This window comes from Ostrea edulis, chromosome 5, assembly GCF_947568905.1.
Source record: "Ostrea edulis chromosome 5, xbOstEdul1.1, whole genome shotgun sequence".
Classification (NCBI taxonomy): Eukaryota; Metazoa; Mollusca; class Bivalvia; order Ostreida; family Ostreidae; genus Ostrea; species Ostrea edulis.
The window spans coordinates 88,225,030-88,249,933 of NC_079168.1; the positions used below are offsets into that span (position 1 = coordinate 88,225,030).

At 35.2% G+C, this 24,904-nt stretch overlaps 2 protein-coding genes across 2 annotated transcripts; both read right to left on the minus strand.

Annotated features, from left to right (window-relative positions):
- Nucleotides 1-893: 893 nt before the first annotated feature.
- Nucleotides 894-13,369, minus strand: LOC125652167 (DNA polymerase delta subunit 2-like). The gene is made up of 10 exons (XM_048881164.2): nucleotides 13,088-13,369; nucleotides 10,696-10,817; nucleotides 8,819-8,942; nucleotides 8,531-8,651; nucleotides 4,652-4,847; nucleotides 4,454-4,534; nucleotides 4,048-4,205; nucleotides 2,888-3,015; nucleotides 1,460-1,561; nucleotides 894-1,089 (listed from the first exon to the last, which is right to left on the minus strand). The coding sequence occupies exons 1-10, from the start codon at nucleotides 13,302-13,304 to the stop codon at nucleotides 950-952; spliced, it is 1,389 nt and encodes a 462-aa protein (XP_048737121.2). The 5' UTR covers nucleotides 13,305-13,369; the 3' UTR covers nucleotides 894-949.
- Nucleotides 13,370-15,993: 2,624 nt separating this feature from the next.
- LOC125652518 (blastula protease 10-like) lies at nucleotides 15,994-22,536 on the minus strand. The gene is made up of 11 exons (XM_048881802.2): nucleotides 22,423-22,536; nucleotides 22,099-22,197; nucleotides 21,732-21,975; nucleotides 20,143-20,269; nucleotides 19,578-19,647; nucleotides 19,252-19,452; nucleotides 17,515-17,644; nucleotides 16,864-16,983; nucleotides 16,691-16,788; nucleotides 16,479-16,597; nucleotides 15,994-16,326 (listed from the first exon to the last, which is right to left on the minus strand). The coding sequence occupies exons 1-11, from the start codon at nucleotides 22,534-22,536 to the stop codon at nucleotides 16,185-16,187; spliced, it is 1,464 nt and encodes a 487-aa protein (XP_048737759.2). The 3' UTR covers nucleotides 15,994-16,184.
- Between the last annotated feature and the right edge of the window lie 2,368 nt (nucleotides 22,537-24,904).

The window sequence follows — 24,904 nt, forward strand, 5'->3', positions numbered from 1 at the left end:
TATTTTAACTCTATCAATATAGCCTAGTGATTCTTCAAGTAGTTGTAAAATGTGCTTTCATTAATATCTATAATGATGGGAGATTTAATTTATTTCGTAATTCTTAAGAGAAAAATAATAGGAAATAAGAGAAATCAGGTGTGGAAAGTAGTGTAATTATAATGCGTACAGAACTACAATGCAAGTTAATAATTTCGCAAATAAATGAGGAGAGGGAGGGGTGGGCTGGATCTAGTACTTTATTGGTCATTTGCCAACATTTTATAAATCTTAAACTGCCCAATCTCTATATCTTTTTATATTTTACCTTAATTTTAATTTTTTCACCTAATATATCAAGAAGTGTTCAAATTTTAGTGTGAATATTTCACTTTAATTGCTTTTCTTGTGAAATTTTTAACATAAATAGCTTTTCGTGTGAAATTGTTCATGTGAATTTCACACGAAGAACTCGCACATGAAATTCGTGTGAATCTTTTCACGTGAATCACATTTCACATTATTTGCTTGCGAAAATCATTGAAATTTTCACAAGGAACTAATGTGAAAAGTGATATAATGCTCTTCACGTGAAAAATTTAACACGAATTTCATGTGAATTGCTGTCCGCGTGAAATTCATGTGAACATTTTGGATATATTACATGTAACGTGAATTTCATGTGAATCACTTCACGTGAAAGGTTCATGTGAATCACTTTTCACGTGAAAGGTTCCTGTGAATTTCATGTGAATCACTTTTCACGTGAAAGGTTCCTGTGAATTTCATGTGAACAGTATTTCACGTGAGACACACCTGTATAAGGAAAACGTGTTACTATAATTAAATTTATCATTAAACAGGTTAAACCAATCATAAGATTCACCATGTATGCACCAATTAAACTAGAGATCCAGCATTTAGTTACAATTTATTTGGTACATGTATACAATAATTATTTTTCATTATCCTATCTGTTGGGTTCTGGTGTGAAAGAAGCTGAAAATTGCATAGGGTGACACTCTTGAGTTCTTAGATTAATCATCACGGCTGTGGTGGTGTGGCAGAACTTGGGAACACTCACTAATAGGACTTCCTGACCACCAGGATCTGCAAAAAATCATTAGGATTGTAACTTCTTAAGGATCTCTGCAACATTCAGGACACCTTCGTCTCCAGTTCAAAACGTATGAAAATTTTCCTAAACAAATCCACTATCAAAATTTGCATACAAATTGTGAAGTATAGAAAAGACTTCTGTATATAATGATATATCTTTAGTTAAGTGTTCTTCACTTCAAATTTAGACTGACAAAATGCTCTTTCCATGTGTCCAATTCGAAATTGCCTCAGACACACATGCATGTACATGTACAACTCCTTCACAGGATAAAATTTTACGATACATGCATTTCATAATATCAGAAAACGAGCAACCCTCTGTCATGCATTCAATGGCTTAATATTTTATCGTACTAACCTTTGAAGATTTTTGAGTCATACTTTGTCATGTTTCCAGCAAAGAGTATATGTGGACAATCATCAATAATGAAGGGATCCTCCTTATAGAAGGGATAACAACCTGGAAAAGATTCCAAACAACAATATAGTCTTCTATAGGTAACAGTGAGCATGTACAATAAATATGTCTATGTAAGGATTAAATTTGCATGGAGGTAAAGCATTTTCAAGTGATCTGTTGCAGAAGATCCATTATACATACAAAACCTGTCTCATCTAGTAGTGACCTTGACCTTAAATATACTGACCTACTCCACAATCCGGATCATCTGCACATTGATATGTATCAAACTACTAAGAATGAAATCTGTATTCTCCATTACTTGTTGCACACAAGATGGAAGACCAATATATCATTGACCAACTGACATGTGCTAAGTAATAAGCCCCTCCTTTTACAAAAAAAAAAGGGGGGGGGGGGCTTGAATGAAATCCCTATTAAAGATTATCTACAGATTCTGAGATATGTATGGCACGCCAAATTCACAAAAATGAGCTAAACATAGTTTCACAGTTGATAAACTAGGTTTATCGACTGTAAGCTATAGTTTACGGACCGTAAACTATAGTTAACGACGTTAATCTATATTTCACATCTGTAAACCATAGTTAACAGATAATCTATGTTTCACAAGTGTAAACTATAATTAACAATGAAAACAATCATTAGTTTATCTGATAAATACGGTTTCACGATAGTAAACTACGCTTTACAAGTCTAAACTATTATTAACGAATGTAAATGATAGTTTACGGTTTGTAAGATATAGTTTATAGTCATTTAATGTGCCGAATTCACAAAAAAGTGATAACCACGGTTTTGTTTAATATAGTTTATGAGTAAAAATGGCAGTTAGCTATAGTTTACGATGAAAAACTATAATTAACGAATGTTAAACATAGTTTATCTAATAAATATAGTATCACAATTTGTGAAACTAGGATTAACAATTGTGAACTATAGTTAATGAATGTAAATTATAGTTTACAAATGTGAATCTGTATTTTTCAGCAAAATCTATTGTTAACGTTTATTTAAAGACAGAAAAACTTGGATTAGCATTTGTAAACTTTAAACCATTAAATATAGTTTTACGGATGAAAACTATACTTAACAAATCGTTAACTATAGTTTACGATCCGTAAACTATAGCTTACAGTCGATAAACCTAGTTTATCAACTGTGAAACTATGTTTAGCTCATTTTTGTGAATTTGGCGTGCCATAGATATGCCCTACAAGGACAGTTTCGCTTATTCATTGATAAATTTTACTTTTGATGATTTTATTTTCTTTAACTCCTCAAAAGTTACTTAATCATACATCAGAGTTTGAGTGAGAAAGGAATTAGGTTCGCTATTTTTTAGAGTGATGCAGTTTACTGTACCCAATGTGTCTGGTGCGGTGGGTGCTAGGTGCCCCCACTCCAAACTCTTCTGCAGGATGTCCAGTGAGTCTTCATTGGTACTGTACCTAATGATGTCCTGCACAGGCTGACCAGATGTACCGAGAATCCTAAAATAACAGACCAATCAAAACATGTTTTATTCAATATCCAGAAACCAAAAGCAGAGCTAATATAACTGACGAGGAAGATTTTAACCAGGAACATTTTGAGATCATGGCCTCCCATTATATCCTCACAATGTAAGATAACCCGTAATCCTGTTTTAATGAAAGAAAGTAATTTTCATTTATTTTCTACGATATAATTAAAAGTTTATGCATTATAAAGAGCTTTATTTAAAAAAAAGCGTAATATGCTTTACACGTACACACTATATATGCCAATTTTTGGTCAGAACTTTTGCCCTATAGATAATAAAATTTACAATTTTGGTAGAGGCCTTCCTGCTATACATGACTGCATTTAGTTTTTCTTTAACATACATGCTGTTGTAGAGATTTTTTTTTTTAATAAATTGGCAGTTTTTGTCCCATCCCTAAGGTCCTTGGAATGCAGAAGTCCTGAAATTTACAATTTATGTCCCTCTTGTCCCAAAGATACTTCATAGCAAATTTGAAAATGGTAGTTATCAAGAAATTAAAAATGTTCAATTGTTAATGCACAGTGGATGCAGACTAATGGCACCTGAGTAAATTGGGGTGACCTAAAAATCTTAAAAGAACTCTTCTATGACTATTAACTTAAAAGAACTATTTCATAACTAACTTCTAAAAAACAGTTCTATAACTAACATAAAGGGACAAATCCATAACTAATTTAAAAGAACTATTCCATTGATCACCTAAATCTACATTAAGCCTGGTAATTTTCTTATGGAATATTCAAGACACATTCATGGAATATTCCAATATTTAATTTGTTTCACCTTTGGGATATTCATGGAATATTCCAATATTTATTTTGCTTGACCTTTGATCTCCAAATGAGTCGTCATTTTAATTCCATGCCAAGCCAATGTGTAAAGGATGGTGACTACAGGTGAAGAGAGAAATCACAAAAACTATCCATCTTCAGCATGCACACACCAAAACACACACAACTTTGTTATTGGGGCATATGATAATCACAAAATTAAATACCTGACTCCTTCTATGCTCAAGTCGTACGGGTTAGTCACAGTCTGGAAGGTCGGATACCTTGAGGCCTGTGGGAACATACACTTGTGGAGTGGCTGCTGGGGGAGGGTGTAATTAGCAGGATCAAATTCACCTGGCATCAAATCTATATCCACGGAACTCTTAATGTAGAAAAATACCATGTGAGCATCTTGATTATACATTTATTTACTCATGGTTGTGATATCGGCTTCATTCTATGATTACTAATAAAATATTCTACTTTATGAAAGCAATCAGTCATTCACCAAGGAGGAAGATTGCTTAATTCATGGAGCCACAGTTCCATTTTTTTTTTTTTTACTTTATCATTTAGACTATGGAAAATTTTCCCCCTCCCCTTTTCTAATTTCACTCCATGTTGCCTTACTGCTAGTTGTGTGAAGACATCATCCAGTGTTTTAACTGCATCCACACTTCCTGCTGCTGTTTTCTTACTAAGGTACTTTGCCTGCGAAACATGAGACAATTTCATGTTTCAATGCACACATAAACACCAGATACAGGTCAGATTTAGTTATAGAAATCTATCTAGGAGAAAGTTTCGTCACTTTTTTCCGTTTCCTACCTTTTGCAAACTGTCTCTGTCTTGTGTGCTAGAACTCAAAGAATTCCCCGCTACAACGATTCTGGATATCTCGGAACAGCGACTCTGTTCTGGACTATTACCCAGCATTCCTGTCACCATGTCAACAAAGAGCTGCAGGGTGAAGATCTGCTCTTCCTTACTGCCTATTTCTAGTCCTGATATCAGGATCAAATATCTAACAGGAAAAAAACATCAAACACATTAAAATCAATGAAAACTAGTACTGTTGAAACCTTGTAAATCTATGTTACACACCCATTGGAAAATTGTTGCTTCGACATACCAAAATCTTAGCATCATGACAAATTCAATAGAATCTAAGTTAATCTTGCAAGTTGGTACAGTACCCACAACATTATTCTTGACATTCCTATCGTGTTCTATCGTGCGTGTATCCTATCGTATTGTGTTTTGCATTTATAAAAAACAAGAGATCCATGGGCCAAATTGATCACACGTGTCACCTGTGAAAGCGAAATGTCATTGGACCGACGGACATGACCGGTAAACTTTGTTATATTTCCGGTCCAAATGTTCGACTTCCAGTTCTGTTTATAAAAAAAAAACATACGAAAACGACAACATGTTCCAATTAAGGATATGCGGGACGATGATCACGTGATGGTTGCAAATTTATTATAAATTTAGAACCGGACACAACGCAGTTAAGCTTCCCGAGAAAAATCACAATACTGTACAGACACACTATACGACGTCATAATAAAAAAAAGTACGTCACGACGTTGTATCGCAGGGAAAATGTCATCATATTTTGTTGTAATTTGCTACCGCTGTCAAGTGTTTTGTGTAAATCTGTTGATTGAATTCTCGTCAAATGATAATTTTCATTTTATTTCATAGTGATTACAAGTCTATTTTTCATATATATACATTGCATATATTATATATAAGTATAGTATGCGCCACAATAATTTTGATAGTATAGCCTACAAGTCACCAAAATCGCTCCTACATGCACATGCAATTTGCATCTCTAGGCATTTACAAAAAGAAAGTCAACTGTCTGTAAACAATGACTCAGTACAAGTGTAAGATGATGATCGTTTGTTGATATTTACTATAGTAGTGTAGAACTGGACACACATTTCTCCGAATCTTGCTTCGGAAACGTACAAACTATTCAGGTGCTTTTATAATCGATCCTTGTTTGCGAAAAATACCCCCCCCCCCCCCTTATGATGACAATCGTTACTTTTGGTCAAATATTAACGTCCATACTAGGAATATTTAATTTTTGCAAGCATTTTCATGTAAATATAAGTACGCTTTATCTCTGAAACTATTTCATATTCCAAATTATTTTTACTAACTTTACAAAACACTGCTGAGGAAATGGTAACTAATTTAACAAATACGACACACGTCGGAATTTATGCGAGAAGCAGACATGTGAAAAAGAAAAAGGTGCAAAGTCACAGCATGTGCGATACATAAATACCTTGAAAAATAGCATGGAGACGATCGAGTCAAGCGACACTAGCTACCATGGCCGCGGAAATGCTGTTGATCTACATGTAGTAAAGGAAGTAGTAGCTCATATTGACGTTAACTAGACCTAACCCATGGTTTGAAAGAAGACGTATTGTTTAGAGCTAGACTAGACGTTTTGTTTGAAGCCATGTTTAATATATACATGTATATTTAAAAAAAAATTCAATTTGTTTCCATTAACTCAATTTTTGTTTCATAATTATGAAAATTCTAAATACTTCAATAGGTTCAAAACAAATATAGTTTCTAACAATGTATTCCAAAACAGGCACGAAGAATTAGGCTCCCCCCCCCCCCCCCCCCCCCCCACCCCCGTCTTTGACAATGAGCTTTTTTTTTTTAATTTTGTAGTGCAAATAAATTGAGACTGTCCCATCCCCCATTACTTTTAAGAGTAGTTGTACATGAAAAGAATATAAGCTTGAAAGTTATTAATAACAAATATTTCACCAAGCCTAACCCCAAGTGAACATATCAATGTATAACTTCAAGGGCACCTACCTCAAAATCAAGATTAGCTTCACCCCTTCATATTTCTACAGGAAGTTGGGATATGAATAGCTTTTAATTGCAGTGTTTGCAAAAAAATTCATTGACAAGTTTTTGAGCAGTGCTTCATTTAGTATCTGGACTACCCTGTTTTTGAGTACCAATTTCCACCCCAAATCCTTAAATTTTCCAAATTTCTTATTATATGGCTATGTTTAAGCATTTTATTATTATATATTTTATATTTTACATATATTCTAAAAATTATTATAAAAGATATAGATAAAAATTCCATCAAATTATTTTTTGGAATTGAAAATCGGAATAATCTTGTAAAATTCACAATTTTCGAAAAGGGGGTTAATTCAAAGCTTATTATCTCCCTTGTATACCTAGAAAGTGGCCATGAAATTTATACACATTGTACAGGACATCCTGATGGTGCTTCATGAAAAAAATAAAAAAAATATTCATTGACGAGTTATTTTTGGCCACATCGTCCCACAAGTCCTTAAAATGGAACAGTAATGCAGTCCCCGTTTACCTTTAAAAGGAAAATCCAATGACCAGAAGGCTCAAAGTCTTTCATGTTTCAATATAAAAATATCACTACTTTTTTCGGTTTCGTAAAATGTGATTCGGTCCGATAATGTTCCTGTGTTTACCAGACCGAATGTCCTGTAAAACATTTCAACATTTTGCGATCACTGGTCACCTTGACCCTGCTGTTGTTCAGCTACTGTGATCTTTACAAGATTTTTTGCTATCTTTATTCCCATGAAAATTTTTGACCCCATATTGTGGCCCCATCCTAGCCCTAAAGGGTCACAAGTGATCAATCTCATAACTCCTATTAATGCAAAATTAAGGGTAGGGCAAACACAAACCCCTGGACATACCAGACGTGGAATCAGGTGCCTAGTAGGAGTAAGCATCCCCATGTTGACTAGTTACACTTACCGTGAGCCCTATATCTTGATCAGGTAAATGGAGTAATCCATAGTCAAAATCAGTATGCAAAGAACGACCTCAATTGGTATGAAACGATGTCAGACGGCAGTTTACCCAATGGCAAGTTAGATTGGTAAATCAAATCCTTATAACGACCATAAAATTTATGAAATGCGCTTTAAACGAGGCTGTCAAAACCCGTAACATCAGCTTACATGTCAGTAGCCTAACTCAATTTAACAAGATTGCTACACATAACCATGTCCCCACCAATGCAAAAAAAAAAGGTTAAAGCACAAAAGTCCAATAACTCTTGTAAAATTTGCCAAATTTAAATGGCGACACAATAAGATCACCTACATATGGTGACCAACAATACTACAAAATTTGAACCCAATTCCTTGTGCGGTTTCGAAGGAGTTGCATCCACAAAGTGTTTCTATATAGTGTAGCATGTACAAATTCAACAAAGTCCCATAACTCCTGTAAAATTTGTCGAATCAAAATGACCGCGCAGTATGATCAACTACATATAGTGACTAACAAAATTCGTTTAGCGGTTTCAGAGAAGTTACGTCCACAAAGTCCAGTGGGATGGACGGACGGATGCACACCATTATTTCTATGTCTCCTTCCGCATTGTGAGACAAAAACTGACCACACGCAGAATATGCTCTTACGTATGGAATCAGTTGAGAGACATAAACACCATATGCAGGTGATGATGGAATATTGCTACATAAATATGGGAAATTGATGATGGAGGAGCAAGTCATCCCGTTTGTCATCAAGTTGCATTGTTATTTTGCCGTTAGCATCAAAGTTTAATAAAGTTGAGTTGTTAGTTTCCCTAACATCTAAGTTTAATAATGTATTTAAGTATGAAGCAGATGTGGAAGACCTTACTTGTCATTCTCTAAAACTGGCCTGGGGACCTGTTCTTTTAACATTCGAAAACAGTAATCCTCTACATGGAACTTGCCACGGTCATCCTCGGGTTCTTTGCCATACACAGCTACGATAACACCTGTTAGCCACAAGTTAACATCAAAATAAGATTGGATGTAATGTAACATACAGTTTAAGAATAATCAAAGGTATACACTTAAGTGTAAAGGCTCTACAAACCCCTCCCCAATTGACCTCAGAAGGCAGAGGAAATAGAAGCACCATTCCTATGAGAGTGAGGCATACCTGTAACAGCTGTTTGGACGTCCAGGTCTCCCACCAAAATTATCCTCTGTAGTTCATCCTCCAGATACAGTTTGTCTGAATCTGCCACAAATTTTGTTCTAACTGGCTGGGGCATCAAATTATGCTAAAAATCATTTTTGATGTTTTAAATAGCTGTATACATGTATTGGTATTTTTTACCCACTTTTATTTTTGCATCCTGACAATCTAAACTTTATTTTAGTGGTTACAGTGTTTGCTACGAAACTGTGGGGTCCCGGTTTGATTTTTTTTATTGTGATGCCACATTAAATGTAGGGTGTTTGATATAGGTAGTAACTTTTTCTTCACGAAGTGTCCTGCATTAAAAATGAAAGTCAAGGGTCTTTTGGATATGACCTTAAAACAGAGGTCTCGTGTGACAGGGTCACAGTATGGTGTTAGAATCATTGAGTACCATGTAGAAGGGAAAATTTGTGACACTTCACATAAAAACTGGTAACATCACTATATGAGTAAAAAATTCTCGAATGGAACGTAGAACAATAAATAAACATAAGGACACAATATTTTCTCACAGAATAGAATAATTTTTATATGCATTTTCACAAATCATCTTAAAACATTTGTTCATTCACAACAAGAGACCCATGCATGTGGCTACATTGCTTGTCTGGGCAGTTGCATTTCTGCACACAGACATTCAAAGCACTAGGTTCACTATCTGTATGGCCTTATTAATTTCAATTTTTAACAAATATATGTCCTAGCCTAATTTGAATCATACTATAAAGCAGAGACTTCATTCTTTAATTTCATGTACCTATACAGCATTTCTTCAAGAAAGTTAATCTATAAAACAAGGCATTTAAATTTCTTGATTTAAAAGGAAAAATTCTTCATTTTGACATACATATATAAATACAAGCTCAGGTTACATTTGTTTGATACATTTATTTTGATCATTTTATCTCCATGGTAAATTCATCATGATCTAGAACAGGTGGGGTGGTCACGGGGGTTACTTATCATTAGCTGAATATTTTTTTTAAATGTCACTTTTGGCCATTTTTGAATCTCCAAACCCTCCACCTTTCTTGGATTGCAACCCCCCCCCCCCCCCCATTTGAAACTTTTCTGGATCTGCCACTGATGTATGACTCGATAGAGTGGTTTTGTTGATTTCATGTGTATTCACTACAGCACAATAGGTATGTGTACATAGACATTGATTTCTGATCAGTTTTAATAAATAACCAGGTTTTTTTTAAAATGAAAAAAAAAATCCGAATCTTGTTATACCATTACCCCCCCCCCCCCCCCCCCCCCCCATTTTACATTCTACAATATAGATCTGGATAAAGAACTACATTCACTTATAGTCTATTTATTCTTAATTTTGACAGCAATTTTCCACTACACAACTGATAAAACTTATGCAGAAATTTGTTGTTGAATTGGTGAGATATACAAAACATATTTTTAGCAAATCTTGAATTTACAAGACTCGAAGTCACAAACATACAGTTCTCTTCATTTTCTTCAACTAGCCAAATCTCACAAGTTTTAACAGCTATTTAGCTTCAGAGAGTGTGGGCACCAGGAAATATGTTAATTTTGACAATGTAATTTTAAATATGAGAAAATTAATTTTGGCCGATCAATAGTGCCTACGATTTTCAGGCTTTTTTTGAAGGAATCATACAAAATCTCCCAACTTCAGGACAAACTCAAAACTAGATATCAGTTTCAGACAAAATCTTCATTTTTAGTTTGGACTTTTTCAACATGGAAAAAAAAAAAGAATGTTAACGGGTCAATAATTTGTTGTTATTGAACCTAGATACTATATACCACCGAATAATAATAATAATATACACAAAACTCGACATCCTCACCTCTTCACTGATTTCTTGTAATATGCTTGGCTTCAGTTCCATGTGTTTAAACAGCGTACCTATCACAACACAGGTCTCATCACTCTTCAGCTCATGTAACTTTCTAATACAAACATCCTTTCCTACAAATTCCAATTCATTCAAATCAGAAGATCTGCTAAATCAATCATCAGAACTTATATATGTTGAAAACTGAGGAGTTTCAATAAGGTTTAATACATTCATTTAAAAAATAAAATGCTTTCTTTGGTTTTATAAACGGGAGATGAAGGTTGCAATACAATTTTTTTTTCTGCAATGTTTGCGACCTTCCTGTTTAACAAACTAAAGAAAGACAATTTACTTTCTTTAAGAAATTATTTCAAGTACATAAAATATATGTAGGTTATTGAAAAATAATAGCTGATAATCATCTGACCTTGACTCCATATTTGGTAATGATTTCCACATTTGAATGATGGTAAAGGGAAATAGTCTATGAAGGACAAACTCTAAACACATACAGTATTGATTGTATACAGTACCGACTTTAGATAAAATTTACCTACTTACTTATAAAATAGCCATCATAACAAAAACAAATATTCATTATTTTCTTTATTGAATTGCAATTTGATCTAAATATCACTGTACACTGCTTGAACACATTTGTTTGTTTATTGTTTAGTAGTTAAAAAAGTAGTTTTCGTTTTCTTTTTTCATTGGGTAGAGGGGTGTGTACATACAATTTACACATGCTATCCACACTTCAGGTGCCTATGGATGTACCTAGCTGCACCATCATCAATATATGATCTTGCTTTAAGTTTTACAAATGATCAACATAGCAGGTAGGCCTAAGGGATATCCGGGTAATTCTGAACGCCAGGCCTGGAGGTTATAAAACTTTTACTGTACTCATACTCAGCCATTTTTGTTTTGAGTACAACTCTGAGCAAGCTCCAAAGCCTACTCGAAAAATCTTGAGAATGTAGAATGTAGAATTTGAGTATGAGAATAATTTTATAACCTCATGACCAGGTAATATTCCAGACAGTGAAAGACTTATTGAAATACGACAGTCACTCTATTCCCTTTGTCAGTGACATATTGATTGCGTTCGAGGTTGTCGTTCCCGTTCTCAATTCTTAGAGTCACGAACGACGAGAACATGTGCAAACAATGTGTTCTTTGACCACACTACTTACAGAGGTGGTGTGAGTTCTTGCACCTTGAACCCATTCTCGGGCTTCGTTCTTGGCATTTGGGATTGACAGGAATTTGTACTTGTACGAAGAACGGCAATCTTGAACGCACTCCATGTCTACCTATACATTAATTCAAAATTGCGCAAAATATGACCTGTCCAGAATTATCCGCTCTCTGTTCCAGAGCTGTGGAATTTTTTTTTCAGAAGCCTGTCATTCGGACAGACATGTTTATCAACTTTGCCTGTCCGAACAGATTTAAGCCTGTCCGAATATTAAGAGTTAAAATTAACATAATTTATAAAACTGAAGTAATTAACACACAGATTGCAGGTTTTAGAAGTTTATTATAATATGTCTTACACTACTTTTCAAACTCAATTTCTAATTATCTCACAACCTCTCTCACCATTCTTTCATTCTCATCAAAATCTTGCTCACACTCTCAGATTCACACTCACTCTCTTCATCATCCATTCTCTCACCTACTCTTATTCCATTCCTAACACTCTTCTTTTTCTTTTCTTTTTGATGCTTGGTCTGGTTTTGATCCCGATGTAAATTTGTTAGTGAGCCACCTGGGAACCAGACAAAAGTTTCATTTGGAGATCCTCAAGTGGCTTCCACCTCACATATTGTATAGGCCTAAAGCATTGCGTAGTGAAGTCATCCGAGGATTACCGATGCATAAGAAACGACAACTCTGGATAAAGACTGTTTATGCGGTGGCATTTTGTGTTTTTCTTAATGTGGGCCGTGCAAACAACATCGGTCATGCTGTCCGACATTTAACCAACTTATGTCAGTCACGGCCAAATTAAGCCGGTCTTGCCGGCATGACCGGCAGTTTTCCACAGCTCTGTGTTCGGAATTACTCCACTTTCACCAAGCGGTTTGTTTTGATATTATGATGTGAATAAAATCTGGAAGAAAGTCATTCAAATCACCGCCACAACAATTAAGCAAGGATTAATCATATATGGAATTTTGACGTCGATCGAAAATAGTTTGTTTTGTTTTTTTATTTATAATAATTTTATTCACAAAAAGTGAAAGGGATTGGGCAGCAGGCATAGCCTATTTTAGCCCTCTCCCAAAATAGGTTACTACTTATTCAATTTCTCGTGGATATTCTTTGCAAACAGTGTTGACATAACTACTGTCCAGAATAACCTAGAAACCCCTATTTGTAAAACTACAAGTACCCCATTTTTTCTTTGCAGCAACCTCTACCTCTGGACGCACTGCCCACAGTCTTTCTGCGTATAAATGAGCATACTGCCTGGTAAAGCTCTTATCCTTCAACAGAAACCTTTCAGAACAATCTGTAAAGTTGACTGACTGTCTTTCACATGTTGCGTGTGTTGGTTGTGGCTTTGACAGTAAGTCATCTGAGTGATCATTCCCTTTTCTCTCAAACATTTCTTTCACTTCTCGCGCCTCGGAACTCTTTCGTTAATTGCGGTACAAAAAGAAGTAAACATTACAGCAAGTAATTCGTACGAAAACTCTTTCGCTTTTAAAATAACTTGAAATCCAGTGATATCGAATGATTGATCAATTTTATCTGAAGCATATCGATACCTTTAATGAAAAATTGATCTATAACCTTGCTTAAAACTGAGTAAGAAAATCAGTAACTAAAAGTAACGGTTATGTTGTGCTCGAAAATAGTCAACAAACTGTACAGAGCGGATCCCGAAATGTTCCCCAGGCAAGGGAAATTAATTCAACCCCATGCATTTTGCAGGGCTCCAGATGAAACTATGGACTAATATTTAGTATGTTACAACTGGAAGTGCATTCAACTAGGCAAATATATTCATTTTCTACCTAACCTATGGGTGGTGGTATATTAAGATATTTGATTTCTATATACAAGTTCAATAGCAAGATGGTGATTATCCTGAAAATTTATCTAATAAACCCGATGTACAGCACTAACGTATTTTGATTTAAGACAAGTAAGTATTTCAGCATTTGCAAAACAGTAAATAAATTTCAACACGTTTGCCCCCCCCCCCCCCTTTCTTTAATTTGTTGTAATGACACTATACTTTGAGCGCCAAATGAACATAATCTCATATTTTTAATTATTTGAAGATATCATCATCAAATCAATCATTGCTCTCATCAATAGAATTGATGCGCATATCAATTCAATAATTGAGTGCATAAATGTGGGGGAATTATTGATCGCAAAAGTTAATCTGGAGTTCGATGTAAATGATTGGATGATCTCTTTAATTCCATCGAAGATATATTTGATTATTTAAAACGATTTTGTAATCTCTATACTAAGACAGTTGCTCTCTTTAAAAGAATCAATGCGCCCATCAATTGAATTATTGATATCACTAATTCAATTAAACTGAGCAATAATTAAATTATTGTGATCATTAATTGAATTAATGCGCGCTTTGATTTAATTATTGCTTTCTTCAACTGACATTGTAGTGCGTATCATCAATTGTTGACATTTGAAGAGAGTAACAATTCAATAATCAAAAATATTTTCTTTCTCTTTTTTTTTTGAGTTCATGTTAAGTTTGCACTCCATAGGGATTGTACCCCTCCCCCACGTTGGTTGAAATTTTGTTTTTAAAATAAGTCTTTTTGTTGTTGTTGTTGTTGTTGTTGTTGCCATTTTAGTGTCTTTAATTCCCCTTTCTTTGACGGAAAAGATACAAGCTTGCTCCTCCCCCGAAAATTTTCTGGATCCGCCACTGCGTTGTCTACAATTTTTTAACTATAACCTTCAAGCTGGTCGGCCCTTTTGAATTATAAAAGAAAAAGAAATGTGTAAAATTTCGTCGCTTTGTCATGACTAAAACGTGATGTTGTGGTACATAGTCTTGAAGGTTGACGTGAATTCATGTTTTCGCAGGAACTCCATCGCGTTTATGAAATTCCATTGGTTCGGCGACATGGAATTCCAAATAATAAAGGATTATACAGGGCCGTAAATTAACCTTCAATTTGGAGGAGGCTGGAAATTAGGCGGGGGTCTGGGCCCCAGACGCTGAGCACATTTTGTGCACACTGAACACGTTTCGTGCAAAATCCTTCATTCTAGGGCCTTCTAAGATGTTACTTGACTAACTCATTCTAAAAGAAAGATTTGGAATGCTTTTTAAGGGAGGTATCATGTTCTTAGTTATTGGAAACAACATAAATTCTAATGAACTTTAAATTTTAATTTTATTTTTTTTTGGCTCAAAAGTTGGAGGAGGCAGCTGCCTCCTCCGCCTCCATGTAATTTACGGCCCTGTTATAACCCGATTTTTTCTAGGAAACATTGATGACGACACACTTGCAGTGTAAATTCTATTGACATCTTTGTTGGAATAGATGTATTAAACGACTTTAAAAGTGGACAACTGATATCTTTAGTGGTTTTACCACAAGGGTGCCATTCCATATATATTGTAATTTTCAGGTGTTGCAATGTAGATGTTATGTGCGTGAGGAGGGGTGTGTCCTATTTGTGTAGATATGCAACCCAAGTATGATTTTTTTTTTTCATAATTCATTTGGTCAAAATAACTTTTAGAATATTGAGCGAGGACACTGCGCTTTAGGTCTTTCTTTGAGGAATCTCAACATGGTGGACAATACTGAGGTAACCCAGGCAACTAGTGGAGGAATCCATAGTTTAGATGATCTAGATCTAAATGACCCCCTAGCGCAAACATCCGTGCATCAAAGGACCCCATTGGAAATAAGCGTTCGGGCTTTCAGGGGTTATCCTTGGTATTTATGTATGTATGTATATACCGATTAAATATCTATTTTTATTTAGATATGAGTAATCAACCTACCATTGGGTAAAATGTTGTCTGACGTGTTTCATATTGTTCTTTACACACTGATTTTGACTACGAATTACTCCGTTTGCCCGATCGCGACATAGTGCTCAAGGCGGATGTGACCAGTCGACAGGGATGCTTACTCCTCCTAGACACCTGATCCCACCTCTGGTATATCCAGGGGTCCGTGTTTGTCCTACTCTTCATTTTGTATTATTTATAGGAGTTATGAGATTAATCAATGTTCTTTCATTGTAAAAGAAAGTGGAAAATACATATGCGCGAGAAATACACCAGGAAACTACATATATGTATGGATTTATTTGCTGTCTTAACAAACGAAACATAAATAATATTTATTATTGAAAGAATTATTTTCATGTAAAAAAAAAAAAATACGATGTGTATAATCTTTATCATTTTTCAATTGGCACCAATAGAAACGCGAGGCAATTCAGTCCAATTCGCACACTCTCTCGTGCATGATATATCTCTATGTATGTATGGTGTATCTGGCCCGGAAACCCGTGTACTCGTTGGAGTCGTCAGCGTGCAGGCGGACTAACAGGGTGTTACCAGGGTACTCCATTGTTCGCGGGGGCATGTTCACACCACCTTGTCTTTCACCGCAAAATCTGCAAAAATAAACAACCATGAATCATAACTTACGGCGGTTTTGATTCTTGCTTATTTCTAATAGTATACATAATTGTGCAATTCAAGCGATTTTAACATTAATTGATCAGACTCTTCTCACAAAGAGGCCAAATAATGCTCCGACTCTCACCTAGCGCCCCCTATGTGAGGTCCTCCTAGAAACACTTCCAACCAGTCAAAGTAACACGTGGCGTCATCTTCGACCCTGAAGTCCTCTATTGTGAGTGAAATTCTAGATCCCGGGGGTCCCTAATTATCGGTAAAATATTTAAATTCATCATACGACTCTAGCATACGTGTGTTGAAAATCAACGGTAACAACGGAAGTGACGTCATTTTTACCTTGATGACCCACATACATTCCGCATACGGAGAGTAATCCCCGGGATAATTAGGGGACGTGAAGGTCCCACTGGTCTCCGTTAACTCGCCTCCACAATCTAAGAACACAAAAATTAGATAAAGCTTTAATAGGAAAAACTAAAATATATAGCTTTTGATATTGAGTAGCTTACTGGTGTTGCTCTGGACAACTTCTGAGCAGTCCCTTCCGGTCAGCCCTTGAGGACAGAGGCATGCGCAGTTAGGTCCAACATAGCCTTTGTTTTTACAGTTCAGTTGTACTGGACAACTTGCTGAAATTAATAATATTGTGGATAATACCAGTTATATGGTGATATGTTTCGGGCTAGTTAGCTTGGGGGTATATTTGTGGACGGTATTTTTTTATTTGCAAATTCTAGTATCTGCGCGTGATATTCACACACATAGTATAATTATTATAGGATATCAGTGTTGACAGTGACCATGTAAAGAGTGGAAATACATTAATCAAAAACATTTCTCCATACAGGCCAGATTATATTGGGTTTTTTTTAATATTATAGTTTTTTTTTAAAATATTCAATGGTTAGTTTCACATTTCGTCCTTATATATTGTAATACATCCTCAAAATATGGTAATCTGTTTTGTTAGAAACATAAATATATATATTGTTTGCTATATAAAATTATGAAATTTATTACTTTGTTTGAACTTTATAATGGACAATCGCCAAAAATGATATTAAATACATTGAAACAATGTTGTTTGTTGTTTTCTCATAAATATGTAAACTTAAATTTGAGAACGGTATTGGTAATATGGTCAAAGCTATATAGTTTACCTGCACATTTGTATAGATCGTTGGCTGTTTTAATGTCCAGAAAACTTAGTACATTTCGCTGACCCATTGTGTTCATCAGATTCTTAATACGTGGCACGATTGTTTTTGACTGCCCATCTTTACTCATATACTGTAATACAAATCGTTATAATGACGTGAAAATGAATGTTGTCTTTACGACATCTAATCATATACTGTAATACAAATCGTTATATAATGACGTGAAAATGAATGTTGTCTTTACGACATCTAATCATATACTGTAATACAAATCGTTATAATGACGTGAAAATGAATGTTGTCTTTACGACATCTAAAGTATGCTGGCCTAAGTAAAACTAAATTAGTCCATGTGTACACATTCTTACTAAACTGTTTACCTCCGATATCTAATCAAGTTAGTCCCAGAAGCGCAAACGGCCTTAGACGTATATCTAAATTAAAACCTTTTCATATGGTGGGGATGTAAATAAAGAACCTAGCTATATGGGCCTGCCTCCTCCGAGAAAATGGAACATAAGATATGTAGCCCATTTATGTCTCGGACTTAGGATAGGAAGCAGTTCAAAGATACTTCTGATAGTAATTACAGTTGTGGGTTTGTTGCAAAATATGTTTACAGACAAATAAATCAATTCCAAAATCGCCTGGTGTGACTTTATTCAGAAAAGGTTTATTTGATCTATGTTTTGTGATGGGCAATATTTATCAAAAACCACACTACTATCGCTTATTTATTTTTTATTGTTTTTTTTTTTATAATTTTTTTTTTTTAAATATTTGGAAGAGACTAGAATGTTCAGGTGTACATTTGTATGCAAAATAATGAATACTGCGTAATGCAGTAATTACATTATAATATTAATTGCTGCACTCTTCCTGTAGAAAAAAATCTCGATGATTCTAAAATACGAAACAAACCGTTACAGGCGAACTGCTAGAACAATGTCTAAGATTATCTGAGCCGTAAATTTGCTGTCGACAATAGATAATACCGGTATTTCTATAGTACCATTTTAAAGCTCTAGATTTATGCCAGTACTGAACTTCATTAAGGCATATGCAGGTACGTACAATGAGAAGGAGCCCCCTCCCCCTCCGTTTTTGACAAAATTCTTTTTTTTCTTATACATGCAATGTTACTTGATACATTCATATGTAAAGTAATATATATATATTGAGTGACTGCCCCACCTCCCCAACTGAACTGAACCTATATCTAAATTACTTTGCTTGTCAAGAATTTTAGATAATTATAAAGTAAACTTGCCCCCCCCCCCCTTTTTGAAAATCGATGCTACATGCCTGATATGTATTTTACAATTTTTGAACAATTATTATTACCATTTTATGTATACTTTATTTCTTATACTAAGATTTTAAATAGAACTGTTTTCATACTGTATTTGTACCTTATTGATAATAAAAAATATATATCTAACTATGAAAAAATATCTTAATAAGTAAGAAATAAATCTCATTTTGAAAATACATGAGTTTATAAACTGACGTTTCACACCAACGTCACGAACGCAATGGCTTCCTAAAAAGTATGCCGGCGTAAAGCGTCGCATTCATACCCTTATGAATTTTTCAATAAATAAAGTTTATCTACATTCTACTTTAATTCCTATCGACTATATTTATCTAGATTAACATCTTCAACGCGTTCATGAGAAAATTACCATCATTACAATTTGAAGAGACAGTTGAAATGTAATTACTGCATTTACTCACCGTCGGACCATAATGCATAACAGACGACACATCGTAAGGCTCGATATCTTCTATGCTTCGAACACCGAATTTTTGGAAGTCCATCTCGAAACCTTGCTTTATATTATTCTTGTAAATCGTCACATGTTCGTCTCTGTCTGGTCGAGAGTGTTCGTGATAAAACCCAAAGCTATGTGCAATTTCGTGGGCAATAGATCCAACCTATGAAAAAGGCGTTTATGTTCTGTACGAACTAATTTCTTTAATATACAGCAGTAAGAAAAAAGTATAAATTTTGAAATATATTTGCTCATTATCAATATCAATGAGTGAAAACACGATTTTACCGATTCTTTGCAGTATTCTCCGATCATTATTTCTTGAGGTCCACCTCGTCGTCCGATGGGAGATTGGCATCTTTAAAAAATGAGATTACAAGACAGTTCATTTTTAGCGGCCGTTAAATTACGTGGTGCGAACAAACTTTTAGATATAAATAATGGTGTTTACTTCTTTTTCTTTTTTGAATGTACGTTTCTTATTTTAAAAGCAATATTAGCTGTCATTTAGGTGTCGAAAATTTTTGTTGTGAAATTGCGATTTACTCTTTGAATGAAAGGTGAAGATAACGAACAGTGATCAATCTCATAACTCCTATAAGCAATACAAAATAGAGAGTTGTGTTAGAAAGCTCTGAATGAAGTAAAATTACATTATCGTTTTCTATATAATGCGATACATTCAATAGAACGGACATATTTATTTTGATAAGAACTTGGTTTTAATCTTATCAATGATTGTGGTTAAAGTTACATTAATAAAAAAACTATCACAAAAGCACATTTTTACTACAGGTTACTCACGAATGTACTATTATAAAACTTGAGCTGTACAAGGACTGTAATGAGTTACCCTTGTGAACGAACGAATATAATCCTATCCGAGGACCCCGATTGCCGTCTGTATTCCCTGAATCTCAAACAAGTGGCGTCCTCCCAGAGCTTCATGGCGGATTTGATATTCGTAATGGCTTGTTGGTCTGTTATACAGGTGGTAATATAGAGGTGTTTAAAGTAGAGTATGACTAAATAGATGTATATGTACAAAGTACTGTATGATACTACTCCTAAAACTAAATATACTTCTAGAATAACGCCGGGGTAACATTGATGAAACAACACAAGAGCACTGGGTATCCTCGTTATGGCGTTGAATATTTTCTTTCAGAATATGGACACAAGTATATAGGATAATGACGCTGAATATTCTTCAGAATAGGGACACAAATATATAACACAAATATATAGGATAATGACGCTGAATAAGGGACACAAATATATATATATTGATTGATTGATTGTTTTCCACCACAGTCAACAATTTTCATTTATCTGGTGGCGTCCAGTTTTTATTGGTGGAAGAGAGAACCCAGATACAATGTACTTGGGAAGAGACCAGTGGCGTAGCTTCCATTGAGGCAACCGAGGCAGCTGCCTCGGTAAAAAAAAAAAAAAAAAAAAACACCTTTTACGTTGTTAAAATGTCGATAGCTTCTGGGGGGCGCACCCCCCCAGACCCCCTGCCTCGGTAATATTCGAACCCAAGCTACGCCTATGGAAACCACCGACCTTCCGAAAAAAATACTGGGAAACTTTCTCACTTACGGGCGCGAGCGGGATTCGAACCCTCGCCGACCAGAGGCGAGAGGCCGTGTGAGCTCTAACCACTCGGCCACGGATAATGACGTTGAATATTTGCTTTCAGAATAAGAACATACTACTACAAAATCAAAATAACGACAGCATTCTTTCACCAGAGGGTGCGTTACGCAAGTTTCACTTACACCTCTGTCAACGCTTGGAATCACGTGGCAATATATCCACATGATATAAACAGTCATTCCTGTTTCCTTCCTTTTACATGTAAATGTTCTGGCAACAGGTGATACATCAGGCTCTTTTTATAGTCCACTGACACGTTGTTAAGTCCATTTTTTTCCATTTAGCTGTTTGTCTCTTACTATACAAGTTTCATCGTATTTTTTACAACCTTTCATACTTTTGATTCCATGTTTACATTAAAACTCCACCAAGTGAATGTCCTACATTCATATTATGTTACGAAGTAGTTCCAAATTTAGGATAAGAAAACAGCGACTTTAAACTATTTACAGTAAGCATCAATTCAATTGCACCAAAAGCATTAATTTCATATGACTAAATATTTAGTCCAAACATAAATGTTGGATATTAGAAACTTTTACAAGATTTCTGTAAAAGGCCGTTGACAGAGTAGTAGTACTCGTAGCGCATGGAACTCTGGGTAGATAATGGAAGGACAGTACTTTAGCGGGACAAACATCGGTACTTGTGGAAGAGGGGCGCCTATACATGCATTCAGAGTGATTGTACGCGCAACATGTATCAAGAATAACTTCAAACCTACATCATAAAAGTATTACACGGTACTGAATTGGAACACTGAAACTTTAACAAACTGACCTAGTCCACTTGACAGCTCGTAATAAACTACCCCGTTTGGCCACAGCTTCATTTCATTGGCCACCGCCTTTCTCCGGAAACGTCCCCTGGATTCCATTTCTTGCAGATCCTCTTTTTCCTCCGGTGAGAGTGACATATCGGATTCGAACTCCAGTCCTTCTTGTTCTGCAGGCTTATGGACATGTTTTGTTTTGATTTTACGAACCCTTGGTTTCTTGTGGTTAATAAAATTATTCATCGATGCCTGGAAAAATATACAAAATGATAATAACTAATAAACATTTTCATTTGTTATTTAAAATAATATTTTGATAATCAATAGATTTTCTATAGAAATATTTGCATAAACATATCACAGAATACTCACATTAGGAATGAGAACGCCATCTGATGTCTTAGTGCCAAGTTTTAGTAAAGCGCGTTCGATTTCCTCCAGATCATTGTGAACCGAATTCCAGTCGCCGACCTGGGAATCAAATTGGAAATTTATACATGTATATCGAAACATTAAAATATTAAACCCATTATATATCATCTTACATATAAGATGCGTACGTCTTTACAGTTTTAAAAACACAATTCAATGCTCAGAGAAGAAAATAAGAAATATCTTTGAAAATATACTTAGCATATGAATTTTTCAATCCATCTCGTTAAACTGTATTTAAAATTTTAGAAGTATTTCACTTACTTTGTTGCTTGCGGAAATTGGATTAGAATGAACGAATGCAAAACTAATCAGAAGACTTGGGAAAATAATCGCGAACATGTTTGTTGTTGTTATGCCTGAGGTGATATTAACCATCTTTTATATAGAAATATTTCAAAGGAACCCAACGTTTAAGTAAATATAATAAATATTGGAAATTTTCATTACGCAGTTGTGTGACGTGCTCGTACTTATTTATGTGTTCCTGAAAGACAAAGAGAGAAAGGCAGAAAGACTTCAAAGAGCACACCCTTCCTTGGCCGAATTGACAACAATTCTATGGGTATAATCCCGTGAGACCCCGAATCATTGTGTAGGTGTTCACAAGTTTATCAATCAAGTCTTATTGCCACAAATTCTGTACTTTTGGCGGGAATAAGTATGATGTAAAACCAAAACGTCATTGGGGGAGGGGCAGACTGTAACCAAGTAACACAAGTCTGTATCTTTTTTATTCCGTGTTTCTTTTTTATAAAAAGAAAAAACTATTGGAAGATGTATAAATGGTGTAGCAAAACTATTTTTTACTTTTTCTTTCTGTTTATTTGTTTGATACGCCGATTTTCCGACAAAGATCTGCATACAACTAGAACTCTCGCTAGCCCCAGACGTACGACCTGACAGTGATCTGCATACAACTAGAGTTCTCACTAGCCCCAGACGTACGACCTGACAAAGATCTACATACAACTAGAGTTCTCACTAGCCCCAGACGTACGACCTGACAAAGATCTGCATACAACTAGAGTTCTCACTAACCCCAGACGTACGACCTGACAAAGATCTGCATACAACTAGAGTTCTCGCTAGCCCCAGAAGGACAGCCTGTCACTTGAATGCTAAAATTACTAATATTTCCTTTCAAATCCCGATACATGAAAACGGCAACAAGTACTAGCTTGAATAAATATACGCCACTGATCAGACGAAACATTTAACCTAAACAGTTTCTGAAACATTTATAACATTTTTAACATTTTCGAGATCAACACCGCGGACATGCACCGTCACAAATGCATTGCTGTACAGTTCTTCAACAAACGGAAGTAAACAATTTGCATATTGTAACAGAAACTGGTTTATGCCTTTGCTGAAAATTGACCCCGAGACCTCTGACAAAACAGTCCAGTGCTCTACCAATCCAGCTAAAGGAATAACCCACTAGTCAGTGCTAGTAGGAAGGTCATGTATCTAACACTGTTCCAGAACCAACAAATAACCAAAGTTATATCCCATGGGTTCCATCTTGTGGTTTCCTTTATTTACACTACCATCTACCTGAGTTTACTACAGAAATTTATTTGAAGTTTCCGTATCAACCTAAGGGTCGCTCTATTTTGAGGCAACGCGGCAAATAAAAGCTACAGTACGTATTTGATTTATAAAGAAAACAATTTACTGTCCTTTAAACAAGGACGTGGACCATAGGCATACGTTTCTAACAAAAACTTGATATTCTAGGTTCAACAAATATGTGTTTTAAAACGGATTTTTTAAACTTGAAACATGCAAATATTTCATTATAAGTCTTATTGATAGAACTGAAATGATATGTAGGCCTAATGGATATGAAAGATTTGTAGCTTTGACCTTTAACCTCAGAATTAAGAGTTATCCTTGTACTGTATATGATCTTAAAGTTAAAATTTAACAGGGGACTCAAGCTGATTCACATAATAACGTTCATACCTTAATAAGATGAAACGCTGAATGCAATTACTATGGATACCGACCAAAATCCCATGAACGCCCACACCAATTCAATTAATTGCAATAATTCTTTTGAAAAGAGCAATTATTTGGTAAGAGATCCTTTTAATTTAGCATAACCACCATTGAATTAATGATCTCTTTAATTGGTGCGCATCAATTTAATTAATGCGCGCATCAATCAATTAATGCGCACATCATATCAATTAATGCGCACATCATATCATTAATGCTCATATCAAATTAGGTATTGGGCGCAATAAATGGATTTATGATCTCTTCAAATTTTTAAAGATATCTTCAATAATTTGGAATGATGTTAATTTGGCGCTCCACACTTCTATGTTGCAATACTTTGGAGTGATGTTAATTTGGCGCTCCACGCTTCTATGTTGCAATACTTTGGAGTGCGTTCGAAATCGCCGTTCCCGTTGTTCTGTTCTTAGAGTCGCGAATGACAAGAACATGTGCAGATGAACGTGTTCTTTGACCACACTACTTATAGAGGTGGTGTGAGTTCTTGCACACAGATATATTGTTGACAAGCAGAAAAAGAACAAAAATATCTTGTTTGCTCAAACTTCATAGTCCTAAATTGGAGGGAGGGCCGGCTCTGTTCGTCCTTCTATCCACAGCTTGTTCAAGGCAACATTCTTGCCTTTCATTACTACCACCAAAAAGAGCGGAGGGGGGGGGGGGGTACTCTGCCATTATATATTATTTTGCACGTGATAATAACGAAAATAAGTCCCCT

Excerpts from the sequence above, each read along its gene's own strand:
- LOC125652167 (XM_048881164.2), bottom strand. The coding sequence starts at position 13,304 with ATGTTTGAGAGAAAAGGGAATGATCACTCAGATGACTTACTGTCAAAG. Across the intron at positions 1,562-2,887 it reads CACCGCACCAGACACATTGG|GTTGTTATCCCTTCTATAAG; the intron begins GTACAGTAAACT and ends AATCTTTTCCAG. Across the intron at positions 1,090-1,459 it reads TGACTCAAAAATCTTCAAAG|ATCCTGGTGGTCAGGAAGTC; the intron begins GTTAGTACGATA and ends GATTTTTTGCAG.
- LOC125652518 (XM_048881802.2), bottom strand. The coding sequence starts at position 22,536 with ATGGTTAATATCACCTCAGGCATAACAACAACAAACATGTTCGCGATT. Across the intron at positions 19,453-19,577 it reads GAGAATACTGCAAAGAATCG|GTTGGATCTATTGCCCACGA; the intron begins GTAAAATCGTGT and ends CCTTTTTCATAG. Across the intron at positions 16,789-16,863 it reads AGTTGTCCAGAGCAACACCA|ATTGTGGAGGCGAGTTAACG; the intron begins GTAAGCTACTCA and ends TTGTGTTCTTAG.